At 36.0% G+C, this 22,971-nt stretch overlaps 1 protein-coding gene across 1 annotated transcript; it reads left to right on the forward strand.

The window, feature by feature from the left end:
* Positions 1–478: 478 nt before the first annotated feature.
* Positions 479–21,907, forward strand: rflna (refilin A). The gene is made up of 4 exons (XM_073819116.1): positions 479–718; positions 1,830–2,171; positions 17,335–17,444; positions 17,898–21,907. Exons 2-4 carry the CDS (start codon positions 1,956–1,958, stop codon positions 18,238–18,240), a joined length of 669 nt encoding a protein of 222 aa, XP_073675217.1. The 5' UTR covers positions 479–718; positions 1,830–1,955; the 3' UTR covers positions 18,241–21,907.
* Positions 21,908–22,971: the final 1,064 nt, after the last annotated feature.

A 22,971-nucleotide genomic window follows, 5' to 3' on the forward strand; every position in this document is an offset into this window, starting at 1 on the left:
ACTGACTTAAAATGAAGTGTCCTCAATGTCTAAATTGCTTTACATTACAGAGAATGAAAACTGCATCTCTGCCAAAAATCTGGTCACCCTCATTTTCAAAAGTGTGACACACTAATCCCACAGTAACCCAATACACTTTCTGAAGAGCTGAGGCCAATTAAGCCCACAAATGTTTTTTCAGAAATGATTGAGGTTCATTTCACTCTTTATTTCGGAAGAACAGAACAGAAATCAATATTAAATAATTCTGAAATGTGTACATTGATTGTTTTATACAAATGTTCGCGCTCTGCTCTAAATTTGTTGCTAAACACTAAACTTTAAAGCTAAAATGTAGGTCAGAACTGTCAAATGCAGTTCTCCCCCTGCTGGCTGGCACTGGTAACGACACAATCTCCTCGGCGGCTCTGGATTGGCTCCAGAGCATAAAGGCTGGCGGTCAGTGTGCGCGCTGTGCTCGTTCACAGACAGACGCACCGCTGTTGCCAGAGACACTTCTGCGCTTCCAGAAGGGCAAGAGACGGACAGAAGACACCGGCACGAATGAGCTGGGGACTATTCTGAGACTTTACAGATTTGTGGTATTCTTCTCGCACTTGTTGAACTGTTTGCGAGGAAGTCATCGCATCTGTTGTGGATTTTACTCTTTTTCTGAGATCAGTTATGCACTGAACCCTTCATTCACGGAGTTTTAACCGGCGGGTTTCTACATTCAAAGGTAACAAAAAACTCTCTAAGGCATATTTTCCTCCTTCATATAGTCTAAATGTATAGTAGAGTGCATTGAGTGTGACTTTTGTTTGTATTGATTTACATACGTACAAATACCTAGTGTTATCCTGTAACGCGCACGTTTGGGAACACATTCGGCGGTGTTTCGAAACCTAACGAGCCACCTACCTAGGCGGTATCTTCGGCATCATGTGCGCATCTGAACGTCCAAGTTGAGCTGCCTAAAGTGTTGTCTGGGTAGGCAGCACATTAGGTTTTAAGACAGTCGTTATTTGTAAATATTTAGTCATTATTTTATAACGAATAACAGCATTTTTTTGTAAAATAGGTAGACCGGGGCTAGTTGTCACAAAGGCTATATCTAAGGTTTTTTGTGTGTTTCTTACATAAATGTAAGCCTGGGGCAATTTATTATATTGTTATACAAATATTATTTGTATATTATACAAATATTATTTGTATAACATTTTTTGAGGCAAAAACAGTTTGATATATAGTTACCATTTACATTTTTTGCTGAAAAGCCTACAATAGGCTGTTTATTTACAGAATCTGTTAAGACAGCTTACATATGTGACCCTTGATCACAAAACCAATCATAAGGGTCAATATTTTAATTTTGATTTTATTTAGATTCATATTAGATTATGAATACATAGGCTTTCAGTTAACATATGGTTTGTTATGATAGGACAATATTTGGTTGAGATACAACTATTTGAAAGTCTGGAATCTGAGGGTGAGGGTGCAAAAAATTAAAATATTAAGAAAATCAGCTTTGAAGTTATCCACAAGAAGTCCTTAGTGATGCATATTACTAGTTATGACATATTCACGGTAGGGAATTTAGAAAATATCAACATGGAACATGATCTGTACTTAATATCTGTATTAATTTTTGGCATAAAATCGATTATTTCATCCCAAAATGTATTGTTGGCTATAGCTACAAATATACCTATGCGACTTGTTTTGTGGTCCAGGGTCAAATATAGTGTAACAGCATGCTTAATAGTAAACTGATATTGAATTTGAGTTGTCAAAAGTGACAACTGACCCATTCTCCCATATAATGTTATGTAATACTTTCGTTTTAGGACATCTGTTGGGACACCAGGACTTCTCCATCTGTGTCTCTGATATGGGACTTTAGGTTTATACCTCTCATATCATCTTTTGTGGAGTGAATTCGGCTGGTTTAAAACATTTACGCCTTTCCAGAAATGGTGGGGCATTTACATTTGCAAGCTATGGATGAGAGTTTGAAAGGAAAGAACCGGGAGGGACTGCTTGATAGTCCGGATTCAGGACTTCCTCCAAGCCCCAGTCCGCCCTTCTACTCTTTGTCACCGGGGATCCTCGAGTCGCGCTCCGGCAGCTGCTCAACACCAAATGAGCTGCAAGGATACTGCAGAAAGGAGAGCCGGGAAGGCAAACTGGTATGCATTCATCTAAGCCTCAGAACTCAAATGAGACCTAAGAAGGACATGTTCCTCAATCAACATCCTTTGCTGGCACAGTTTTACTATCAACCAGCTGGTGCGCTGATTTTAGGGGTAGAGTTAAGACTACTGCTTTGAGGATGTTGATACAGGAACATGTCCTACTTGAGTAAATCATATGCAGTATTTAGACCCATACATGACAAGACTATTAGTGGAAGCAATCCGTTTTATATTTGCATTTTTAAGTATGGCTTTTTCACACACACTTAAGTTATAAACATGAGTGACATTTGAACTTTGTGTTCATGTGTGGCTTTGGAGATATGAGCTGTGTGTCATCCAAAGGTTTTCAGATACAGTTGTTGTCTTCCATCAGTTTTGTCATTTGACAGATGAACTTGCACATTAAATGCACTCATTTAAGTCACAATGTAACAGAAGTAGGCAGATATATTTTGCAATTGTTCTGTTGATTAGATGGAGAAAGATCTGAAATGCGAGTTTGAGGTTGATCACAAAAAAGCAGTGGGATTAAGTACAATACATTAAGATCAATATCATGCATTTAGAAAATACTTTTCTTTCATACCAACGTCATATCAGTTAATACGACTATCTGTGCAGATCGGTAAAAAATTGCTTCAGTCATGTTCACTATGGATACAGATTATATTTACAAACGTTTAAGGCGTTTGACCTCAGTTACTCATTCACACTGGCAGAATTCAAGCTGTGTCTTTATGAACAGGATAATTCGAAAGTTACATGTGAGCAACCAGTGGTTAAATGAAGTAGATTCAATTCAAAATAATGTTAGTATATGGGCCATTCTACAGAATTGGTGCAAACTGCTGTCCCACAACCAAAAAACATATTTAAAAAGCATTTAAGTATTCAAATCTTAGATGTTTACTAAGATCTTCTTACTACTTACTAAGATCTATTATCTATTGAAACCCACAATAATATTTAAAATATTAGTAAGCTTAATATATATAAAATCATGATTTAGTGGGTACTTTTAATTCGGCGGTGGCTGTCCCAAACCCTAAACCCTAAATTTGAACTTATATTGAAATCGTTTTTGATGATTATTTTATTCCATTATTGTTTATAAAAGTATCTTTTTGATTTTATTAAAAAAATGAATTTAAAATATAAAAATAAGTTAAAATAAAAATAAGTTATTTTATATTTTCTTTGTAAATTATGAAACTTTATGTAAAAAAAAAAAAAAAAAAAAAAGTGTCCCGCATTTTCATGTCGCTACCGAAACACTGTTTTAGTCCATTGACTGAGACTGATTTTTACTACACTCCTACATTTATGATCAGGAAATATTCCTGTGTCACTCATATTACACTTGGTGAAGTTTCGGTAGTGACATCTTTGATTTTTTTTGGGTGTTATTCCATAAATTAGTCACTACTAAAACAGTCACAACCAAAACATGTCATCATTGTTTCGGTAGTGACAAAAGGGAACACGTAATCCTCATATTTGGAGGAAATAAACAAGATTTTAGTATAGTTATGCATTTTTTTATATTTTAGTATGTTTTAGTACTGTTTTAGTATGCAAGTTCAAATTCTGTAATGTGATGCGGTCACTACTAAAACATTACTGTCACTACCGAAAGTGTGCAGTCACTACCGAAACAAGGGATGTTTTGTCAAAAATAAAGTATACTGAATTATCAACTAAAATGTTCTGAAAGTTTTTGGTTCAATGTGTTCAGACTAATGAATTCTTAACTTTCTAGCCTTTTACAAAGAAAAATTGGATTCAAAATACAACAAATCTCATACATAACACTTGAAATATTGTTAAAAATGTAACTGTTATTGATTTACCTGTGAAAAAATAAATATATTTATAATGTAGATGTAAGCAAAATCTTAATAGGTCAATATAACCCTCCTAATTAAATTATTTTACTGTGTTTCGGTAGTGACAAATTTGGAGAGAGTACAAATATTTCAAAACTGAAAATAAAATATGAGAATTAGCTGCACAATTACTGGAAATGTGTACCTTGGATATTATTAAATTTGCATACACACAAATCTTTTGGAAAAATACATGTTTTTCAAGACGTTTCCAACTCTTCTGACTTTGGACCAGTTCTTTAGAATGGTTTGTCATAAACACAAACAGACACTGTTGACAATGTAGAGGCCAGAGACAAATAATTGAGAAGTAACAGAGCAGAATCCTGAAATAGAAAGAGGTTCAGGTGCTCGTGCCTCTGGAGGCTCACTCTAATGAAGCAGGGATGACAAGGAGCGACCAGGGAGAGAGAGATTTTCTGTAAACAAGTTGACCTTGTGTTTGGTGAATGTGGTAACTGTAACCGATCTCTCTCTGTCCCTCATAGCTTCCTCATAGCAACCCTTTTACAGCACCTACACACATGTGCAAACAAACAAGCAGTGCTGAGACACACACACACACACACACACACACACACACACACACACACACACACACACACACATATATCATACTGGTACAGTATTACTAGACAGCACATGTTCACGTTACAGTATAGTAGCTGCACAAGTGCCTCCGCATAACCCAGAGTCTTATTTCTGCCTCTGAAAGGTTGCATAGCACGCTAAACTAACAGTGTCTACATCTGACACGGCCCTTTCATACTGATCTTAGGCTGCTTTACCTCTTCCAACACTTCTAGATGCATCTTCGAGCAGGAAATTAAGTTTCCCTGAGAAAACACAGCTCAGCACTGACAAAACAACAACTTCTTGTATTAAACAGATTTTGGTATGAGGCCTGAACTCATAGGCTGCTCAAGTGTGAATGTGATTGGGCTGCATATGTCTCTGTCGTGGGGCATAAATGCTTTGCCCGAGCACGCCGCTAAAAGCAAGCATCTAAAGGCATTTCGGAGTGTATAAATGATCACTCAGACACTCCTCTTTAAGAAACATGCATGCACTTGTTAGGACGCCGCTCTAATAAAGCGTGTCACTGAGTAAAATAGATAGGAAGCAGCGTGACTTCATTTGTGCAACCTACGTTTTTTAAACTTTTTTTAGCAGTATGTCTTTAACACTTTTGGAAAGCTCTCGTGCCAATGTCAGCAAAACATCCTTCTGTTGCAGTTCATCAGAATATGCTGTTTGCAAAATCCTATTACTTAAATACAAATGTGGTCAAGCCTGCAGGCAACATGCAGTATATGAGGACCAAATGCTCTCTGAGTCAAAAAGAAAACGTAGGCATACAAAGCCATTATTGTTTGCTGCACTTTTTATTTTCCATTCATGGCAAGCTTGCTTTGCGAGGGTGTTTATCCCAGCATGTACATACAGTATGCTATATGCAGTATGCATGCTTGCAGAGGATATGTCTGCCTTTTTCCTCTCATTTTGTGGCTGCGGGTCTATTTTGAGAGTTGTGTTTGCATAACATAAAAAGAAATCTCTCCAATCTATTTTAGTGTGCAGGTCTAACAGCAAAGCTGTTGCAGTCAGTTGCATAAGAAACTGATGACCTCTGTTTGTTGAAATTAAAGTGAAGGGTGTATTGGCACCTCTGAAACAAAGTAATGCTGCTTTATAAGATGCATAATCAGCAACACATCAGTTTTCTGCTGATATTAGATATTTTTTGTCATTTATTGATATCAGTTGATATTGGATATAGGGGTGTGCAATATATATATATCATTTATCTCATCTTCAATAATAATTGTAATTGTTGTTTTAACAGTGTGCGATTTGACATTATTGAGTATTTTGCAAAAAACTTACAAAACACACTTACAGAGTGCATGCATAACGTTACATTACATGATGAATTGTAGTAAGTACGCATTTAGAGTGTGTTCTTTCACTGCATGATTCAGTCTTTTAAAATGCATTTAGAATGATCACATAATTCAAGATATGGGGGCAGAAAATGTATATAGTAACTATATTTCATATAATTAATCAATCACACAAAGAGTGACATTTTTTCCAACAAATGTGATATTGATTTTATACAACAGTTCAACAAACAAAAAGTTCATATTAAAAGACTTACGTTTTAGACAGCATATTTCCTGTTTTTGCTCAACTGCGCCAACAAAAATGATTCCAAACACAGCCACAGTACTGTTTTGCATCTCTGAGCAACATGACAGTGTTTCGTTCCTGAATGAATAACTGTTTAAATGATTTGGTTCAATCGCAGTGACTCACTGCCACCTATTGGTGGTTTTAATTTCACATTATCAAAGTATCTTTTCACTTTTAAAATAATTTAAAATATAGCTGCATTAACGTGTAAATGCATCTAAATGCCACTTTATATGCAACTTTTGAAAAGATTTGGTTGATACTGATTTAATTTGTTTGGTAACAGCCTAAATGTATTATTATTATTATTATAATTGACTATTTAAATGTAAAAATTGGAATCAGAAGATAATGCACACTTTTAGAAAAAATGGCTTTATAAAGTTAAAAATGCCCATTAAAGGTAAACATCTTTTTAAATCATTTCCATCACTGCTGTGAACTGACCACACAGAATATGAAGAATATCAAAAACGTAGTCCTTACGCACAATAACACACAGAAAATATTGTCTAATTATCGTTAACGATAAAATCCCAGAAAATATTGAGATATTATTTTTTGTCAGTATCACACACCCCTAATTCAATATTGATATTGGAACATTTAGATTCCTATTGTCTATCTAACGCTCAGTTTAAAAGTTATTTTTTAAAAACGTTAATGTAATCTTATGCATATCTTTTATACTGTTACTGTACATTGCAATGTTTTGATGCCTTTTTAGATCACCATTTACTTGCTATGTTTTATTTATGAAGAGCTTCTACCAAATACTCAGTGTTGGGAGGATTACTTTGTAAATGTAATAGGTTACACATTACAAGTTACCCTATTTAAAATGTAATAAACAGTGTGACTATTTCAATTACTTTATTAAAGCAATGCAACTGATTACATTTGACTATGGGTTGACTTTACAGTAGTACTCAACACTGATTACTGTTGGACTTTCAAAATCCTTCATCACCTGACTTAAAATGATAATACTTTAATTTTAAAGCACAGCCACCACAAAATCAGACTTTAAAATCTCTTTTTACTTTTAGATCATTCTAAGGTTAAATACAGACTTAAAATCATAACAAGATGTAGTTTAATAACTAGCTATGGCAGAAAACACTTGCATCTAACAATGCATTGGGGAAAAAAAGATAAATTAAAAAGAATAAAGCATATTCACAAACCCAAATAGGAATTAAAACAGCTATCAAATAAACATATGTTCTATTCTGCGTCCTAAACTCCTGAAATGCTGGTGTCTCATATTTTATAGAGCAGTCAGTGCAGTTTGGGAAAGAAATCAATAAATTGTTGGTGTGTGAAAATATTAAAATGTAACCCTCTTTGTAATCGTTAACATTTTCATTTGCAACTAGTTAGTCCCCAACACTGCAAATACTACGTAATACTACTACTACTACTACAAAAAATAACGCATTAAGGTAGTGCTTTCAGCCAGTACTGTAAAAATAACAGTATGTTTACACAAAACAATATGACAAACACAACATAAATATCAACAGCATAGCCCAGAGTGAAGGAACAGGATCAGGGAAACAAACAGATCCATAACAAAGGCAAACACAACAACCAGAACATTACTACAGACTAAAAACATGTTAAACCTAACAAGGCAAAGATCAATCAGACACCTCCAGCATGTAGAGAGAGGTAGCAGTGAATAATAACATTCAATCAGTAAATTCAGGCCACTAGATGTCAGTATAGAGTCCCAAACAACAGGCAAGAAAGCACCTTTATATTCAGCCCTGAACCCCTCAAACTGCATGTAGGAATGGGTACCAAAACCTGGCATTAAAGCTTGGACGTCATCAGTTCTGCTTTCGGTACTTAAGAATATATTTATTATTGTGTATAGTGTGTTCACACTTGTAGTTTGGTTCAGTTGGTTCATTTGGTCTGGACCAAAAAGAAAATTGATACATTTGGTCCTGGTCTGCTTAGCTTTCACACTGGCATTTTTGACAGCGAACCTAAAGATACTGAATCTAAAGGCATAGTGATATGTTCACATCCTGATTGGTCGGGTTGAATGACATGATCGGTCTGCTCAGCACTGCTTTAAGTCGAATACACCTAATGCTGTCTGCTGGACTAAGCGTGCTCATTGTTGCATGTATATCAGTTTATTTTTACCACCTGCAAACTCACAAAGACATCATAAAAAGAACTTTACCTCTGTGCTTTTTGCTTCATGTTTGTTCTCTGATTAATTTTGTTTTGGTTACACTGCTTGTTCTTTTCATGAAATCATGTCGCATAGCATCACATATTGTTCTTACTTACTGTTTTTGGTTAGTTTAGAAGTATTTGGTCTGTGTTGTTCATATTTCATTCGAAACAGCCACAGAGTTTGTTTAAAAGTGGACCGGGACCCACCCTTTTAGCTTGTTTGGTGCACACCAGGGTCTGGATGGCAGCGTTCACTTACTCAAATCAACCACACTAACAGCAGTCGCACCAGAGTTTGTTTTAATCAAACCAAACATGACAAGTGTGAACACACTCTATGTTTCTCACACTCTACAGTGGAAAAAGGAGGAAAATAACTCACTGCTCTTAAATGAATAATTAAAATAGCTTTAGTAAGCACTAAGCTATCAGTTTATACAGTCAAAACAATGCAATGTTAAGCATTGTTAATTCTGTTCTTAATATGTTTGTTTTTCTTTTTGTAAGTTTTTTTTTTATATATAGCACTGTCAAATTGACATGGTGTTTGCATTTGACATCGCAGTAATATTTATTGTAATGTATTAAAGAGATAGTTCTCCCAAAAATGAAAATTACCCCATGATTTACTCACCCTCAAGTAGGCTTGGGCGGTATTACGGTAATATGGTATACCGCGGGATCTAAAAATAGCAACGGTTTCAGTTTCAATACCGTTATACCGTCATAAAAGAATGCATTTATATAGGAGACAAGGATTAAATATTAAATATAATTTATTTAATGCCTAAAAATGCGTAGTGATGCACGGATGGTGGTTATATCCGCGGGTCGGGTGGGTCGGGTAATAAAAAAATGCATTCTGATTATTTGCGAGTGGATGAGATAAATCAATAATGATGCTAATATTAACTACATTTTCTAAAACATGAACGTGTTTTATGTAATTTTTTCATCAGGCAGATGATTTCATTTAGTATATTTTATAGAAACGGTGACATTCCCTATAAAGTTTGAAGGGAGTTATGCCTGTGCTAATGCTATTGAGCACGGCAATGCAGTGCTCGGCTTCGCGTTTACCCACTTCTCTGATGCGCATCTTTCCAAAATCATGACAGTCCACCGCATGAATAGCTAATTCAATCGCATTAATAAATTGAAATATTCTCTAAAAACACCCAGTAAAGACAGCGACGTGGTCAGGACCGTGGCGCCGCGGCGGCTTCTTTTGAAATATATTTGACGATGTGCCTAATGCGCCCGCTGTGTCCACAGATGCTGCCTGTTCATTCATACGCGAGAGCATGTCAGGCTAGGCACGCAGTGGTATAATAATAATTATTATTGATTATTTGAATCAGTAGATTATAACGAAAACAATACCTTAAAAATGAAAAGCAGCAGATTTTTACCATCAGACATTTCTTAAACTGGTGAACCCCTGTAAACTTCAGTCCAAGCATGCGTTTGAATAGTAAGTTCAGAACGGCTCTAATACAGAGAAAACCCGACCGATTTTGTCAGAGATTGCGGAGAGTCGCATCCAGATGTCAGTTATTCTTTTCTGCTTGGATTTGGCTTAAAATCATGAGTGATAAATATAAATGTGCAGCGATGTGCAGATCAGCTGAATCAATCTGCTGTTAAAAATGAACCATCCGTTTCATCAGGATTACAATAGGCTAAGTGTAATATGACGATCAGGTGCAGTTATCTAAATCAGAGAAAAATATAGGAGCGGGTGGATAATTTATTTGAAGTCATCAAGTGACAGCGTGGAGGAGAAAGAGAGAGATGGCGAGTCACGCACCAAGTGACCTGGCGCGCGTTTCCCAAAAGCATCGTTAGCCAACTGTGGTGGCAAGTTCCGTCGTTTACCAACATAGTTCAAATATTCGGTGTTTCACGACACCAGTTCAAAACAACATTCGCAAACAGTGTCACAATCTATTTCTTCCATTTAAACTAAATATAAATGCTATGTATTTTTGTGCGTCCTCTATAAGCACCGTTTAGGAGTAGTGCGTGTGCATTTTGCCTGAGGGAACCCCGGTGTATGACGTAAGAGGGAACCCGTGATGAATCAAACATCAAATAAAGCGTAATGACAGGGGGGAAAGAAATGAGTCATTAGGTGCCATATTCAATATGGCTGCATTTTTGAGATCCCTAATCAGTTAAATAGCCGACGTTATCACTCGGTTACGTCATTGACAACTGCCCTACATTGTTGAACTAATGTGGTTCAAACGACGGAGATGCGACTGTGTTCGGGAAACACTCGTGAGCTAGTTCGTTTCCACAACAATGCATCGTACTATGGAGTAGGCATGTGCCGGTATCAAATTTTCATGCTGCGATTAATTGATTGAGCTTTTATCACGGTATACGGTATTATCACAATATTTTAATGGCTCAGGAGAAATGGATGGAGTGGTGGTGGTGGTGGGGGAGGGAACAACTTGCATTAAAAAAAACAACTTGCATTACAATAGGTGTAATTGTGATTGTCAAAACATTTGGTAGCTAAACTGAATTTTACACAATTTTCACGATTTCAATTCTTGGGATTTGATTTCAATCTTGATTCAATATTGACTCTTTGGATAAAAATTAGGTAGGCTGCAGTAGATAGCCTACATATAAATTTTTCTCAAGAAAAAAAAAATATATATCTCACATAATGCTGTTAATTATGTGTAATTATAATTATAATAATGCTGATATTATGTAGGCATATCTTTCGGTAAGTTGTACTGTATCTTTAAATAAAAAGTAACAGGATGATTGGTTTACTTGAACTGAAGCACTACAGCGATCGGTCACGTCACATTTACAAGCACCAAAACGGTATTTATTGTCTGAGTTTCGTAATAAAATGGACAGAACCTGAGAGCTGAGAATTGTTTTCATATCAAAAGTAACCTGCTTTGATCTAGTAGTCTGTCGGTCTCCATGTTCTCTTTGCTCCGTGATTTTTCTCTGTGTGAGAAAATGGATGCGTGGCGCGAGAGCGTGTGAGAAGTGTAAATTGCGTGAGTCTCACGCTGAATGCGTAGAGTTGGCAGCCCTGCTTTTAGAAGGGGGATAAATCGTCGGCAGTGTTCCTCCTTCCGCCATGCTTCCTCTCCATGTGAGGATTGTTTACATTAGACTAGAGTGCGCACTGCGCCGCATGCACACAGTGCTTCTACATGTGGGGATTGTTTACATTCAGAGTGCGCACGTGTAGCATATACACCGTGTTTGTTTAAGCGGTTGATGGAAAATAAGCTAATGCGCGTTCCATAAATATAAATTCTGATCTATTATTTTTCACGGTATTTTGAAGTGCCCACGATAACAATATCGTGCATATTCATTACCGCGATTTATTGCATTACCGAATACCGGCACATGTCTACTATGGAGGTTAACCAGCGAGTTACGTCGTTCTACGGGAAACGCACCCCAGGATGTTTATGATAATTTTATTCTGTTTGACTGTTGTATTTGCCCTTTTTTTTACTGCTATTTGTTGTTAATAAAAGTTGTCAACATTGTTGTAGTGTTTGGTATTCAGTTTCTTAACGGTATAGGCACAAGCCAACAGTTTGGTGACGCTGTCTGAGCCTTACGTCATTTTTTTATTTTTTTTATTCACGGTAATACCGTATACCGGGGTAAAATAGGGAGGAGGTTTGATGGTATCAAAATTTGGATACCGCCCAAGCCTACCCTCAAGCCATCCTATGTATGTATGACTTTCTTCTTCCAGACGAATACAATCAAATTATATAAAATATCCTGGCTCCTCCAAGCTTTATAATGGCACTGAATGGGTGTTGATATTTTGAAGCAGAACAAAGTGTGTCCATCCATCATAAAAATTACTCCAAATGGCTACGGGGGGTTAATAAAGGCCTTCTGAACCGAATCAATGCTTTTGAGTAAGAAAAATTTCCATATTTACAACTGTATGAACTGTAATTTCTAGCTTCACATTCATGAGAGAGTGGCGTTTCAGCAGATGACATAGGAAGTAGACGTAAGTTCTGTTTGCAGTAAAGGAAAACCAGTCTTCTCTTGGCTTATATCGAAATCCTCAGACATTTTTCTTTACAAATCCTCTTTTTGTACTTCTAATTCGTGTTTTCTGGAGCACTACCCACAGGCATTATAAAGCTTGGAAGAGCCAGGACATTTTCTAATATAACTCTGATTGTATTCGTCTAAAAGAAGAAAGTCATATACACCTAGGATGGCTTGAGGGTGAGTAAATCATGGGGTGATTTTCATTTTGGGTGAACTATCCCTTTAATTTATAATACTTGGCTTTCTCTTGGTATCATAGACCTCTTTGGATAAAATAGTTAGACCTCATGACCTCAGTCAGTCAATATAGTGATGCCAGTCTTTAAGTCTTTAAGCTTTGATTAAGATGCTATAGACCTTTTTCCTGAACACAGAAGTCTCTTAACTGAAAGAATGCTTTGCATTTCCGGTCTACATTGTTTCTAGTCAAATTAGGGTATATTCCGAGCTAATAAACTAATGTTAAACCTATTAAAATGTTTTTAAAAAGCACATGGCTCCATAGCGCCATCACTTGGCAATGTCGCAATGACCGTCATTTGTAAGTGCCTCACTTTAATGAGTGTGTAGATGACACGAAGCAGCGGAAGGTAGCTACATTAAAAACACATGGACGCTATTTGAATGGGTTCCTATGGAAACCGGAACAGAAAAGCATTCAATCTGACGTTAGAATTCGTAATGGCGGCGCTCATCGTTTACTCAGGAAAAAGGTCTATATGGTGTCTGTGGAATCCAATGCAGCCATCCTGTTGAACCTTTAACTGCTCTGTCCCTGCTCAGACCTGTCTGTAATGTGACTATGAGTCTACAGAGTTTGTGTGTGTAGTGGTGGCACATTGTATAACAGCACAGTGGACACAGTATCCCTTCCTGGATTTAACACACGCTCTGTCTTGTACTCATATGGACACAGATGCACATGCTCAAGGGCACGCTCCTTTTCTCACTGGCCTGCATCCATGAGACAACAACGTGATGCCAGCTCTCGTAAACAGCATATATGTTAGTAAAGAGAGCGTTTTTATTTTTGCTGATAATTATGTACTCACTTTCTTGGGTTAAACTGAGCCAGACCACCCTCTGCCAACTTGAAAACCAGATTTAAATATGCAGCGCATCACAATATCATAAATAGATTGTGACTGAATGAGACCAAGCAAGTGCTTTATTTTTATCCAACACTGAGAAATGCTCATTTTGGTTTCAAAATGCCATTTTATGAACAGCACAAAAGAATATAATGATATATGACTGTAGTTGCACAACACTAGGTTGTTTTGCAGACAGACATCTTCAACACCTGTGGATCATCACAGTTCTTCTGATTCTTCAAAACTGGTTCAGTCAGAACTATTTTTTTATGTACTGGAGCAAAAAATGCAGGTCAGAATGCAAGGTTATAAAAGTTAATGTTTTCTTGATTTACTGGCTGTGCGAGTTAAAAAATGTTCCGCTCGAGCTCAGGAAGAGCCCACATTTCCCATGTCAGGTCAGATGACAGTTGGGCTGATGATTCGCTCCTGAGGAATTGGGTTTTATGAGGTGTCAGAGACAGAGAGTGAGAAGCAGAGCGAGTACGTGCCGGACACTGAGGAAGGTGCTGAGCGCTCACGTGGTGTGTGTGTGTGTGTGTGTGTGTGTGTTTGATGACTGGAGCAGGTGGAGGCACAGGACGCTCCGGCTCCTCACACGCTGCTGCATTGTCGCCGTTTGTCTGACCACCAAATATATATAAGCACGCAGACAAACACATGCACACAGATGGCACTGCTCCAAAACAACAAAAACTACTGACAACATTTTCATTAAGGGGAGACACTGCAGGCAAAAACACTGTTTTTTCATGCACCTATCAAGTTTGAGATTTTGGGCTTTTTGCTTTTTCATGAAGTGTACGGACTTGTGGAAAGAAAACATCCTAAAGACACTGTTAAGTGTTTCTTTTATAGCACTTTATCTATTTGTGTCAAAAGATTCAATTACAATACATATTTTTAAAAGCCGTTTTCTTAAAATGATTTTTTTCTCTTATAAGAGAGAAAATTTCCTCCTATAAGAGCTATAAATTTCCACGTAAGTAGCACTTACACACACCAAACTTTACATTTTTACTTCTGTCTATATCCTGAAGGTTTTTACAGAGAGATTTGTTCATATATAATTTGCTTGATTTTATACATTTTAATTCCCAAAAAATGGTAAAAAAAATAAATAAATAGCGTTTCCTGTCTGTTCTACGTTTTTTCTGAATTATGGCATGACGAAATGAGATACCAAAAATTCCCTAAGTAAAAACTTTTGACTCTAATGTCAAAAAAATTATTTTGAAACTGACTTCATCCAGTGTTTTGATTTTTGTACTAGAAATGTATGCAAATTAATGCATATTTCATTAAATAATGCCTCATTTGCATATTTAAACCTAACAGTTTAGAAAACTTGTAATACAAAAAATGTTTGCAATTATCAATGTAATCAATCAACGGTATAAGTAAGGTGATAACTATTAGTTAAGTTTTTACCCCATTCACCTGCAGTCTCGCCTTAATAAAATAAATAAAACTGAAATAAAATACACAATTATTAGATGAAACAACAAACTAAACTACATTTTGAAATGCTGCCTCAGAAGGACTAAAGTAGGATAAGTATTCTAGGATTGTTGCACATTTGATTTGTTTTGCTAAATGCTAAACTGCGTTCTGATTCAGAGGACAAACAATTTCTTTCTATCACCTTAAGGGGGTTTATTTTGTGATGATTGAGGCTACTTAAAGTGACAGTTCACTCAGAAATGAAAATTACCCCATGACTTACTCATCCTTAAAGCCATTCTAGATGTATATGACTTTCTTCGTTCAGATGAACACAATCAGAGTTATGTTAAAAAATGTCTTGGCTCTTCCAAGCTTTATAATGGCAGTGAATGGGTGTTGAGATTTTTGAAGTTCAATAAAGTGCATTCATCCATCATAAAAATGCTCCACATCGCTCTGAGTGGTTAATAAAGGTTTTCTGAAGCAATTAGATGTGTTGTGTAAGAAAAATATTTATATTTACAACTTTAAAAACCATAATCTCTAGCTTCCACTAACTGAAGTAAGCACGTCACGAGAGAGTGGCGTTCCAGCAGTTAAATTAAAACGTAGGTGTAGCGTAAGCTCTGGTAAGAATACGCTAGTCTCGCAAGAATCAAGTTTTGTTTACAGCACAGGAAAACCAGTCTCCTCTTGGCTTATATTGAAATCATTTAACAAAATCCTTATTTTGTACTTCTAATTTGTGACTGGTGTTTTGTTTTGCTCTCTTCAGTGTGTTTCTGCATTTGCTCTCTCCAGTGCACTTCTGCATTCATGTCATCTGCTGGAACGCCACTCTCTCATGAATGCACATACAACAGAAGCCAAGGATTACAGATGTTAAAGTTGTAAATAGGAATAGTTTTCTTACACAAACACATTCCTTCACTTCAGAAGGCCTTTGTTAACCCCTCAGAGCCATGTGGAGTACTTTTTTATAATGGATGGATGCACTTTATTGGACTTTAAAATCTCAACAGCCATTCACTGCCATTATAAAGCTTGGAAGAGGCAGGACATTTTTTAATATAACTCTGATTGTATTTGTGTGAAATAAAAAAGTCACATACATCTAGGATGGCTTAAGGGTGAATAAATTATGGGATATTTTTTTTTTTTTTTTTTTCAGGTGAAGTACCTTTAAATACAGTTGAGGTCAAAAGTTTAGATCCCCCTTTCAGAATCTGCAAAATGTTAATTATTTTACCAAAATAAGAGGGATCATAAAAATGCATGTTATTGTTTATTTAGTACTAACCTGAATAAGATATTTCAAATAAAAGATGTTCACATATAGTCCACACTTTTCTGAAGATCAGGGTAAATTTAACTTATTTTATCTTCTGTAGCCTCTGAAGGGCAGTACTAAATGAAAACATATTATATTTAGGCAAAATAAGAAAAATGTACACATCTTCATTCTGTTCTAAACTTTTCTTCATGCATCATTTTTCCTTCTGGAGCATCAGTGAGTGTTTGAACCTTTTGTAATAGTTGCATTTGAATCCCTCAGTTGTCCTCAGTGTGAAAAGATGGATTTCAAAATCATACAGTTATTGTTGGAAAGGGTTCAAATACACAAAAATGCTGGAAAATCTAAAAACTTGTGGGAACTGAAGGATTTTTCCTGAAAAACAGGCAGTTTAACTGTTCAGGAAGACAAGGGACTTATAAACAACTATCACTAAAACAAAAAACAGCTGTGGATCATTCAGGTAACAACACATTGTTAAGAATCAAGGCAATGTAAACTTTTGAACAGGGTCATTTTTATTTAATAAATTCAGCTATTAATTTCTCTTGTGGACTAAATGTAAACATCTTTTATGTGAAATATCGTTTTCAGGTCAGTACTAAATAATAAACAATACCATGCCTTTTGTATGATCACTCATTTTGGTAAAATAATTATAATTTTACAGATTATGAAAAGGGGGTTTAAACTTTTGACCTCAACTGTACATGAAAATGAAAAATAGATCTGAAATTAAATTTATGTGAAAAGAAAAGACTACAAATTGATACAAGACATGAAACATGTAAGAAAGTTGCTCTGGCCAGTGGTTAATTATACAGTTTTGCTGTCATCATGTTTGTGTAAACTGACAAGTATTTCAATGTAAAATGTATGAATATTTTGCAGTGATTGAACATTAGATATTATCGGTTGTAATGGCTTGCTAGATGGCTAATTCCTGTCTTTAATGTCTTCCTGTGTAGCTCCCATACTTGCTCCTGAATTCTCAAGGTCCAGATGCAAAGTCACGCATGTACCCTGTGGTCTATGGAGAGAGCATTGAGGTCAACCCCAAACCAGAAAAAGAGATTAAGTAAGTGGTGTTAAATATCACCATTAAGTACCAGTGTTTTAAAATGTAGTCTGAGATCACCAGTTTCTATTTTTTACTTCAGCGTTTTGGCTGTGTTGAAATTAAACATTAAAAACATTCAAATGAATTGTCTTAGAATTTAGTTTTTCTCTTTTGCTTTAACTCCATGTTCTCTATCACGATTTGAAAAAGATCATCTCAGTTTCACTTGAAGAACATCTGACCATCTTCACAAGTCATATGTTCAGTCACAAATGAAATTTTTTGACTAGTGCCCTAGAAGTAGTGCAGAATGAGAAATATTTCCTCAGTATTTTACATCACAAGATTTCTTTAAACGTAAAATCTGTTTTTCAAGTTGGTCTCAGACTTTGAGCAAACCCTCCCATGTTTTCTTTATTCTTAGTTGAATAATGTTTATCTAATGAATTCTTGTCTTTTGACCACTGTCAGGTTCAACTCTGCTGTGAAGTATGCTTCAGACAGACACTTCCGTGACCAGGTGTTCTGCGCCCAGGTCCCAACCGCCACATCTTTCAGCGAGACGGTGGTGGCCGTTCATAACTGCACGTGGCGCAGCTACAAATCAGAGGTTCACTTTGAGCCACGGCACAGACCGCTACACTTCCAAAGCACGACCATCGTGTTCCCCAAGCACACCCGGAATACATACCGCACCACGCTGAACTACAACGGCAACAAAAACGCAGCTGGGCGCCGGCGGTTTGTGTCCACAGTCAGGCTGGAGTCCACCGAGGATGCCAGTCCATGCATCATTTACACAGAAGACCTCTGAAAGACACACACGAAAGATGTGTTACCCTTCCCAAAATTCAAAAACTCCCTTTGGTTAGAGAGCTACTTGGACTAAAATCGTGATTCAACGACGGATGACAAGAGGACTTTTAAGAAAGGAAAGGAAAAGTCAGTGAGGGTCATTTTGTTCTTTGACTTCCAGTGACATTGGTACTTGATAGTGGGGATGAGCTGGAGCTGAGTGTGTGTTAGCGGTTTTTACATGTGATGTACATCTGGAGGTTATTTCCTTTTCATTTTAATATCCAGTCGTACCAGTCAGGTGGAGGGAAAAGCATTCGGGGCAAAACAGTTTTGTTGTTTGTTGATTCATAGGCCTTCAAGGAACCTGAGCCTGCAGAATTCCACAAAAAGATTTGCAGATTTACACAGAATTTTACTAACAGCTTGCGCCAGCGCAATCCGTCTTTCAGCGTTAAAATAGTACTGTCAGGATTTACTAAAGATGCGCAGTGAAGAATTAGCGCTGAAAAGGCATGGACACAGTTATTTTTGTGCCTGACCTTTTGAATATGCATTTGTAGGTGTTTCCCTTTCAGATGCAAAATTTACAGGAGGAGAGTTAAAAATGAATCACGTGATACAATTTACTAACACTTGCGCTTGTCAAATTACTGGTATTTGTGCCATTATTTAATGCTCCAAAAAAGCATGTCATAAAGCAGGCAGCAATTTGCGCTGCTCTTGATAAGATTGCACTGGTCATTATGGAAATGATCTGGCTGCATCTGTGTTTTTTAATATGCGCATTGTTAGTAAATCACACACTGAATTTTCCCCTCCCATTGGCGCTTATAGGGAATTGCACTCTAATGCTAATTTGCCCTGTTTAGTAAATCTGGCCCTATGTGTCTTGTACTAAAATAAGCTTGGTTTCATTTTGGTGCCTCACATTGTATTTTTTTTTTTTTTTTTTTTTTGAATACTTTGGCTAATTTTCCATTTTAATTATACAATATAATTCTGCCAAGAATGTAAAAATGTAAAAACATAGGGAGTCCATGTGGGCCTACTTTATCGTCTTAGTATTGCTGACTCTTACAAATCCTCAAACAGGAAATAGTTCCTAATTAAAACAAAATTAAGACTACAGACCAATTTGGTGTTTGCAAACAGTGATGACGTTTTTTTTCTGGTGGCAGAAAATGAGTTCAAGTAGAGGTCTATGGAAGTCTGAGGAATTAAAAAAAAAGTAAAATCTGAGGCTACGTTTATACCAGTGTGTTTTCGTTTTAAAAATGCAAAACTTTTGCTATGGTTACACCTGTCGTTTACTCTATTCCTGTGTTTTTGACCCTCAAAATCGTACACTTTCAACAACACTGCAGACCCTGTTTTAGTTTGAAAACTCCAGGGTTGAATTTCAGTGTATATAAACCAAAACACTATACCTAAACCTACACAACAGTAGGAACTAAAATGCTTGTTTTTCAATCTCTTATCTTTCAGCTCTTTATCATGTTTTTGGATTTCGTACCCAAGGATTCCACATCCTAAGTCCAATTCCGTGCCAGCTGAGTTACCGTGCAAACTTGTTACATCTGAAAAGCAAAACGTATGGATCTGTAATCATAACTGTGTACGAAATTGATTATACTCGCTGTTTTGTTGCCTCTAGTGGTCATTTTTGTTGAAAACTGCTGTTGTATGTACTTATTGATATATATTTCTCGTCTTGCGTCATGAGATCAGGTAGATCTTACCCATTTCCCTCCACTTGTCACCACTGTTTTTCTGCCACCACAATGCTGTGACATCTACTCCAAATTGGTCTATAAGCATATTATATGTGACCCTGGACCACAAAACCAGTCATAAGGTTAAATTTTACAAAACTGAGATGTATACATCATATGAAAGCTCAATAAATAGGCTTTCTATTGATGCATAGTTTGTTAGGATAGGACAATATTTGGCCGAGATACATCTATTTGAAAATGAGGAATCTGAGGATGCAAAAAAATCAAAATACTGAGAAAATCACCTTTAAAGTTGTCCAAATTAGGTTCTTTACAATGCATATTACTAATCTAAAATTACATTTTGATATATTTACAATATGAATTTTACAAAAATCTTCATGGAACATGATCTTTACTTAATTTCCTAATGATTTTTGGCATAAAAAAAAAATCTATAATTTTGACCCATGCAATGTATTTTTGGCTATTGCTACAAATATTCCCCAGCGACTTAAGACTGGTTTTGTGGTCGAGGGTCACATATGTGGATGAGAGCACAAAGTCTTTAGACCTTAGTCAGGTTAGCTGCTGTATTGAATTTAACACAGATAGGTTAACTATGACTAAGGTCTACTGGCATAAATCTGTAGACTATCACAACTGGCTGAGAAAATATTAATTGTTTTAAAGTTCCACTTATGGAATTTTCTGTTTGTTTGTTTTTTTTTTTTGGCTGTAAATGTGTTGGTATGACTAAGGGCAAATCAACGAGTTGGAGCACTTGAAAGGTTGGACCAAAGATTCTGTCAAATTCAGAGAAAGGGAAATACAACCTTAAATATTTCCTCCCTTTCTGTTTGTACCTCAGAAAACGTGGAATGATTTCTTGCACAAGAGTTTCAGAAGCCGATGCTGATAATTCAGTGGCCAAAGTAAGAGCTGCACTCACAGAAAAGCCTATGTGGAAGGTTGAAAGTCTTTGAAATGACTGGACTGAGCACGTGTCAGATGAGAGAATTCAGCATATTTTGATGGATGCTGGATTTGTGAGACAGGTTTTATCTCTGAACAGAGACAAAGTTGTTTGACCTCCTGAAGACTGTACGGTTTTGCGATCGCACGGTTAGATAACGTTCGGTTTCAAAGGTAATGAGTAATTTCTGTCATTGTAGGAGCCAGCCAAAATCTAGATTGCCAAACTGAGCTGCTGTCTCTTCCATCGAGTGCCTTTCCTCTTTCATGTATTACAAACTCTTTTGTGGAGCAGAGCTGTTGTTGTTTAGGCCGGCGATGAGATGTAACGAAGCAATGCGCCGAGAGAGATTTCGACTGGAGGTGTACGTCATGTCTGTCTTATGTCTAGACTATACACTTTCAATTCGTAAATTTAGATCTCTTACCTCATTTTTCTTATTTTATATAATAGAGATCTTCTTTTGACTAAAATTGGTGAAACAATGACAAAGTACGTTTCCGTCTGGTATGTGGACGTGATCGAAAAACTTGGCAGTACAAAAAGAGTTCAGCTAAACTAGTGTAATCCTGGAAACTAGTGCATGTGTATTCCATGACACTGATGCAAATTAAACCGACGAAAAAAACATCAGGGGTTGATATGAGATGAAATTACAGGAAGGCATGACTCGAGATGGACATTTGATAAGTTGATAGAGGAATTTTAGTAATGTGTCGAAAGCAGATCTGAGGGGAGATGTTTTATTTTTTCACATTTGTTTGGTGTACAAATGCTTTCTGCTAACGGATGGATTTTAGTTTGATTTCCTAACACGATTTGTGTTTGTGTAAAATACTTTCCTGTTGTATATGTGGCATACAGCGCTCGTAATTCTCTTTATATTTTTGTATAATTCCCAACTTAATGGTCTTCTTTTGGACAACGGATGAAAAATAATTTAAGGAAAAAAATGTATATCCAAACTGATTAAATAAAAGCCCCAAACCCTACGACGGCTGTGTGTTTGTCTTTTGATGTTGTGATAAACTCTGGATGTTTAATGATCTGAGTCTCTGTTTTCCATGTACATTATCACTGACACAGCACTTTCCAACAAGGTCAAATACTTTCCAGCTTAAGATGAAAAACCCTTCCACCGTTCTGCTACAAAACTGCCAGCCGTGAGCGAGGCACTGAGTCTTTTTGGAGCGTATATCATTTTAATCCATGCATTCAAGCTTGCTTTAGGCTAGATTTCATTTACAGGAGTAAAGGATTACATGAAAGCTACACTACCAGTCAAAAGTTTTTTCTGCTCACCAAGCCTGCATTTATTTGATCCAAAGTACAGCAAAAACAGTACAATTTTGAAATATTTTTACTATTTAATATAACTGTTTTCTATTTGAATATATTTTAAAATGTAATTTATTCCTGTGATCAAAGCTACATTTTCAGCATCATTACTTCAGTCATCAGTGTCACATGATTATCCTCCAGAAATCATTCTAATATGCTGCTCAAGAAACATTTTTATTATTATTATTATCAATATTTAAAACAGGTGAGTTAAAAATTCAGCTTTGAAATCACAGAAATAATTTGAAATTTTAGTTAATATTAATAGTAGATAGTAATAATATTTCACAGTATTACCTTTTTTACTGTATTTTTGATCAAATAAATGCAGACTTGGTAAGCAGAAGAGACTTCTTTAAAAAAAAAACATTAAAAGTCTTACTGTTTAAAAACTAATATATATAACTTAAATATACATATTTAAATAAAAACATTTTTAAACATTTCAAAATGACAAAAAGGCCAAAATATATATATTTGCTTTAATATATTTATATTTTATATATTTAGGTAAATACATTTTCTAAAAAAAAAAAAAAAAAAATTGCCTTTTATTGTATATTTATTAAAACATATTTTAAATATTCCAAATATTCCCAGTATACTTTATATATAAAATATTTTTAGATTTTGCTCTGCATATTTCAGTTTAAAAAAATACATTCACATGTCACAAAAGTAAAAAAAAAAAAAAAAAAGTTGTCTATAGAGAGAC

The sequence above is a fragment of the Garra rufa genome, chromosome 15, assembly GCF_049309525.1.
Source record: "Garra rufa chromosome 15, GarRuf1.0, whole genome shotgun sequence".
Lineage (NCBI taxonomy): Eukaryota > Metazoa > Chordata > Actinopteri > Cypriniformes > Cyprinidae > Garra > Garra rufa.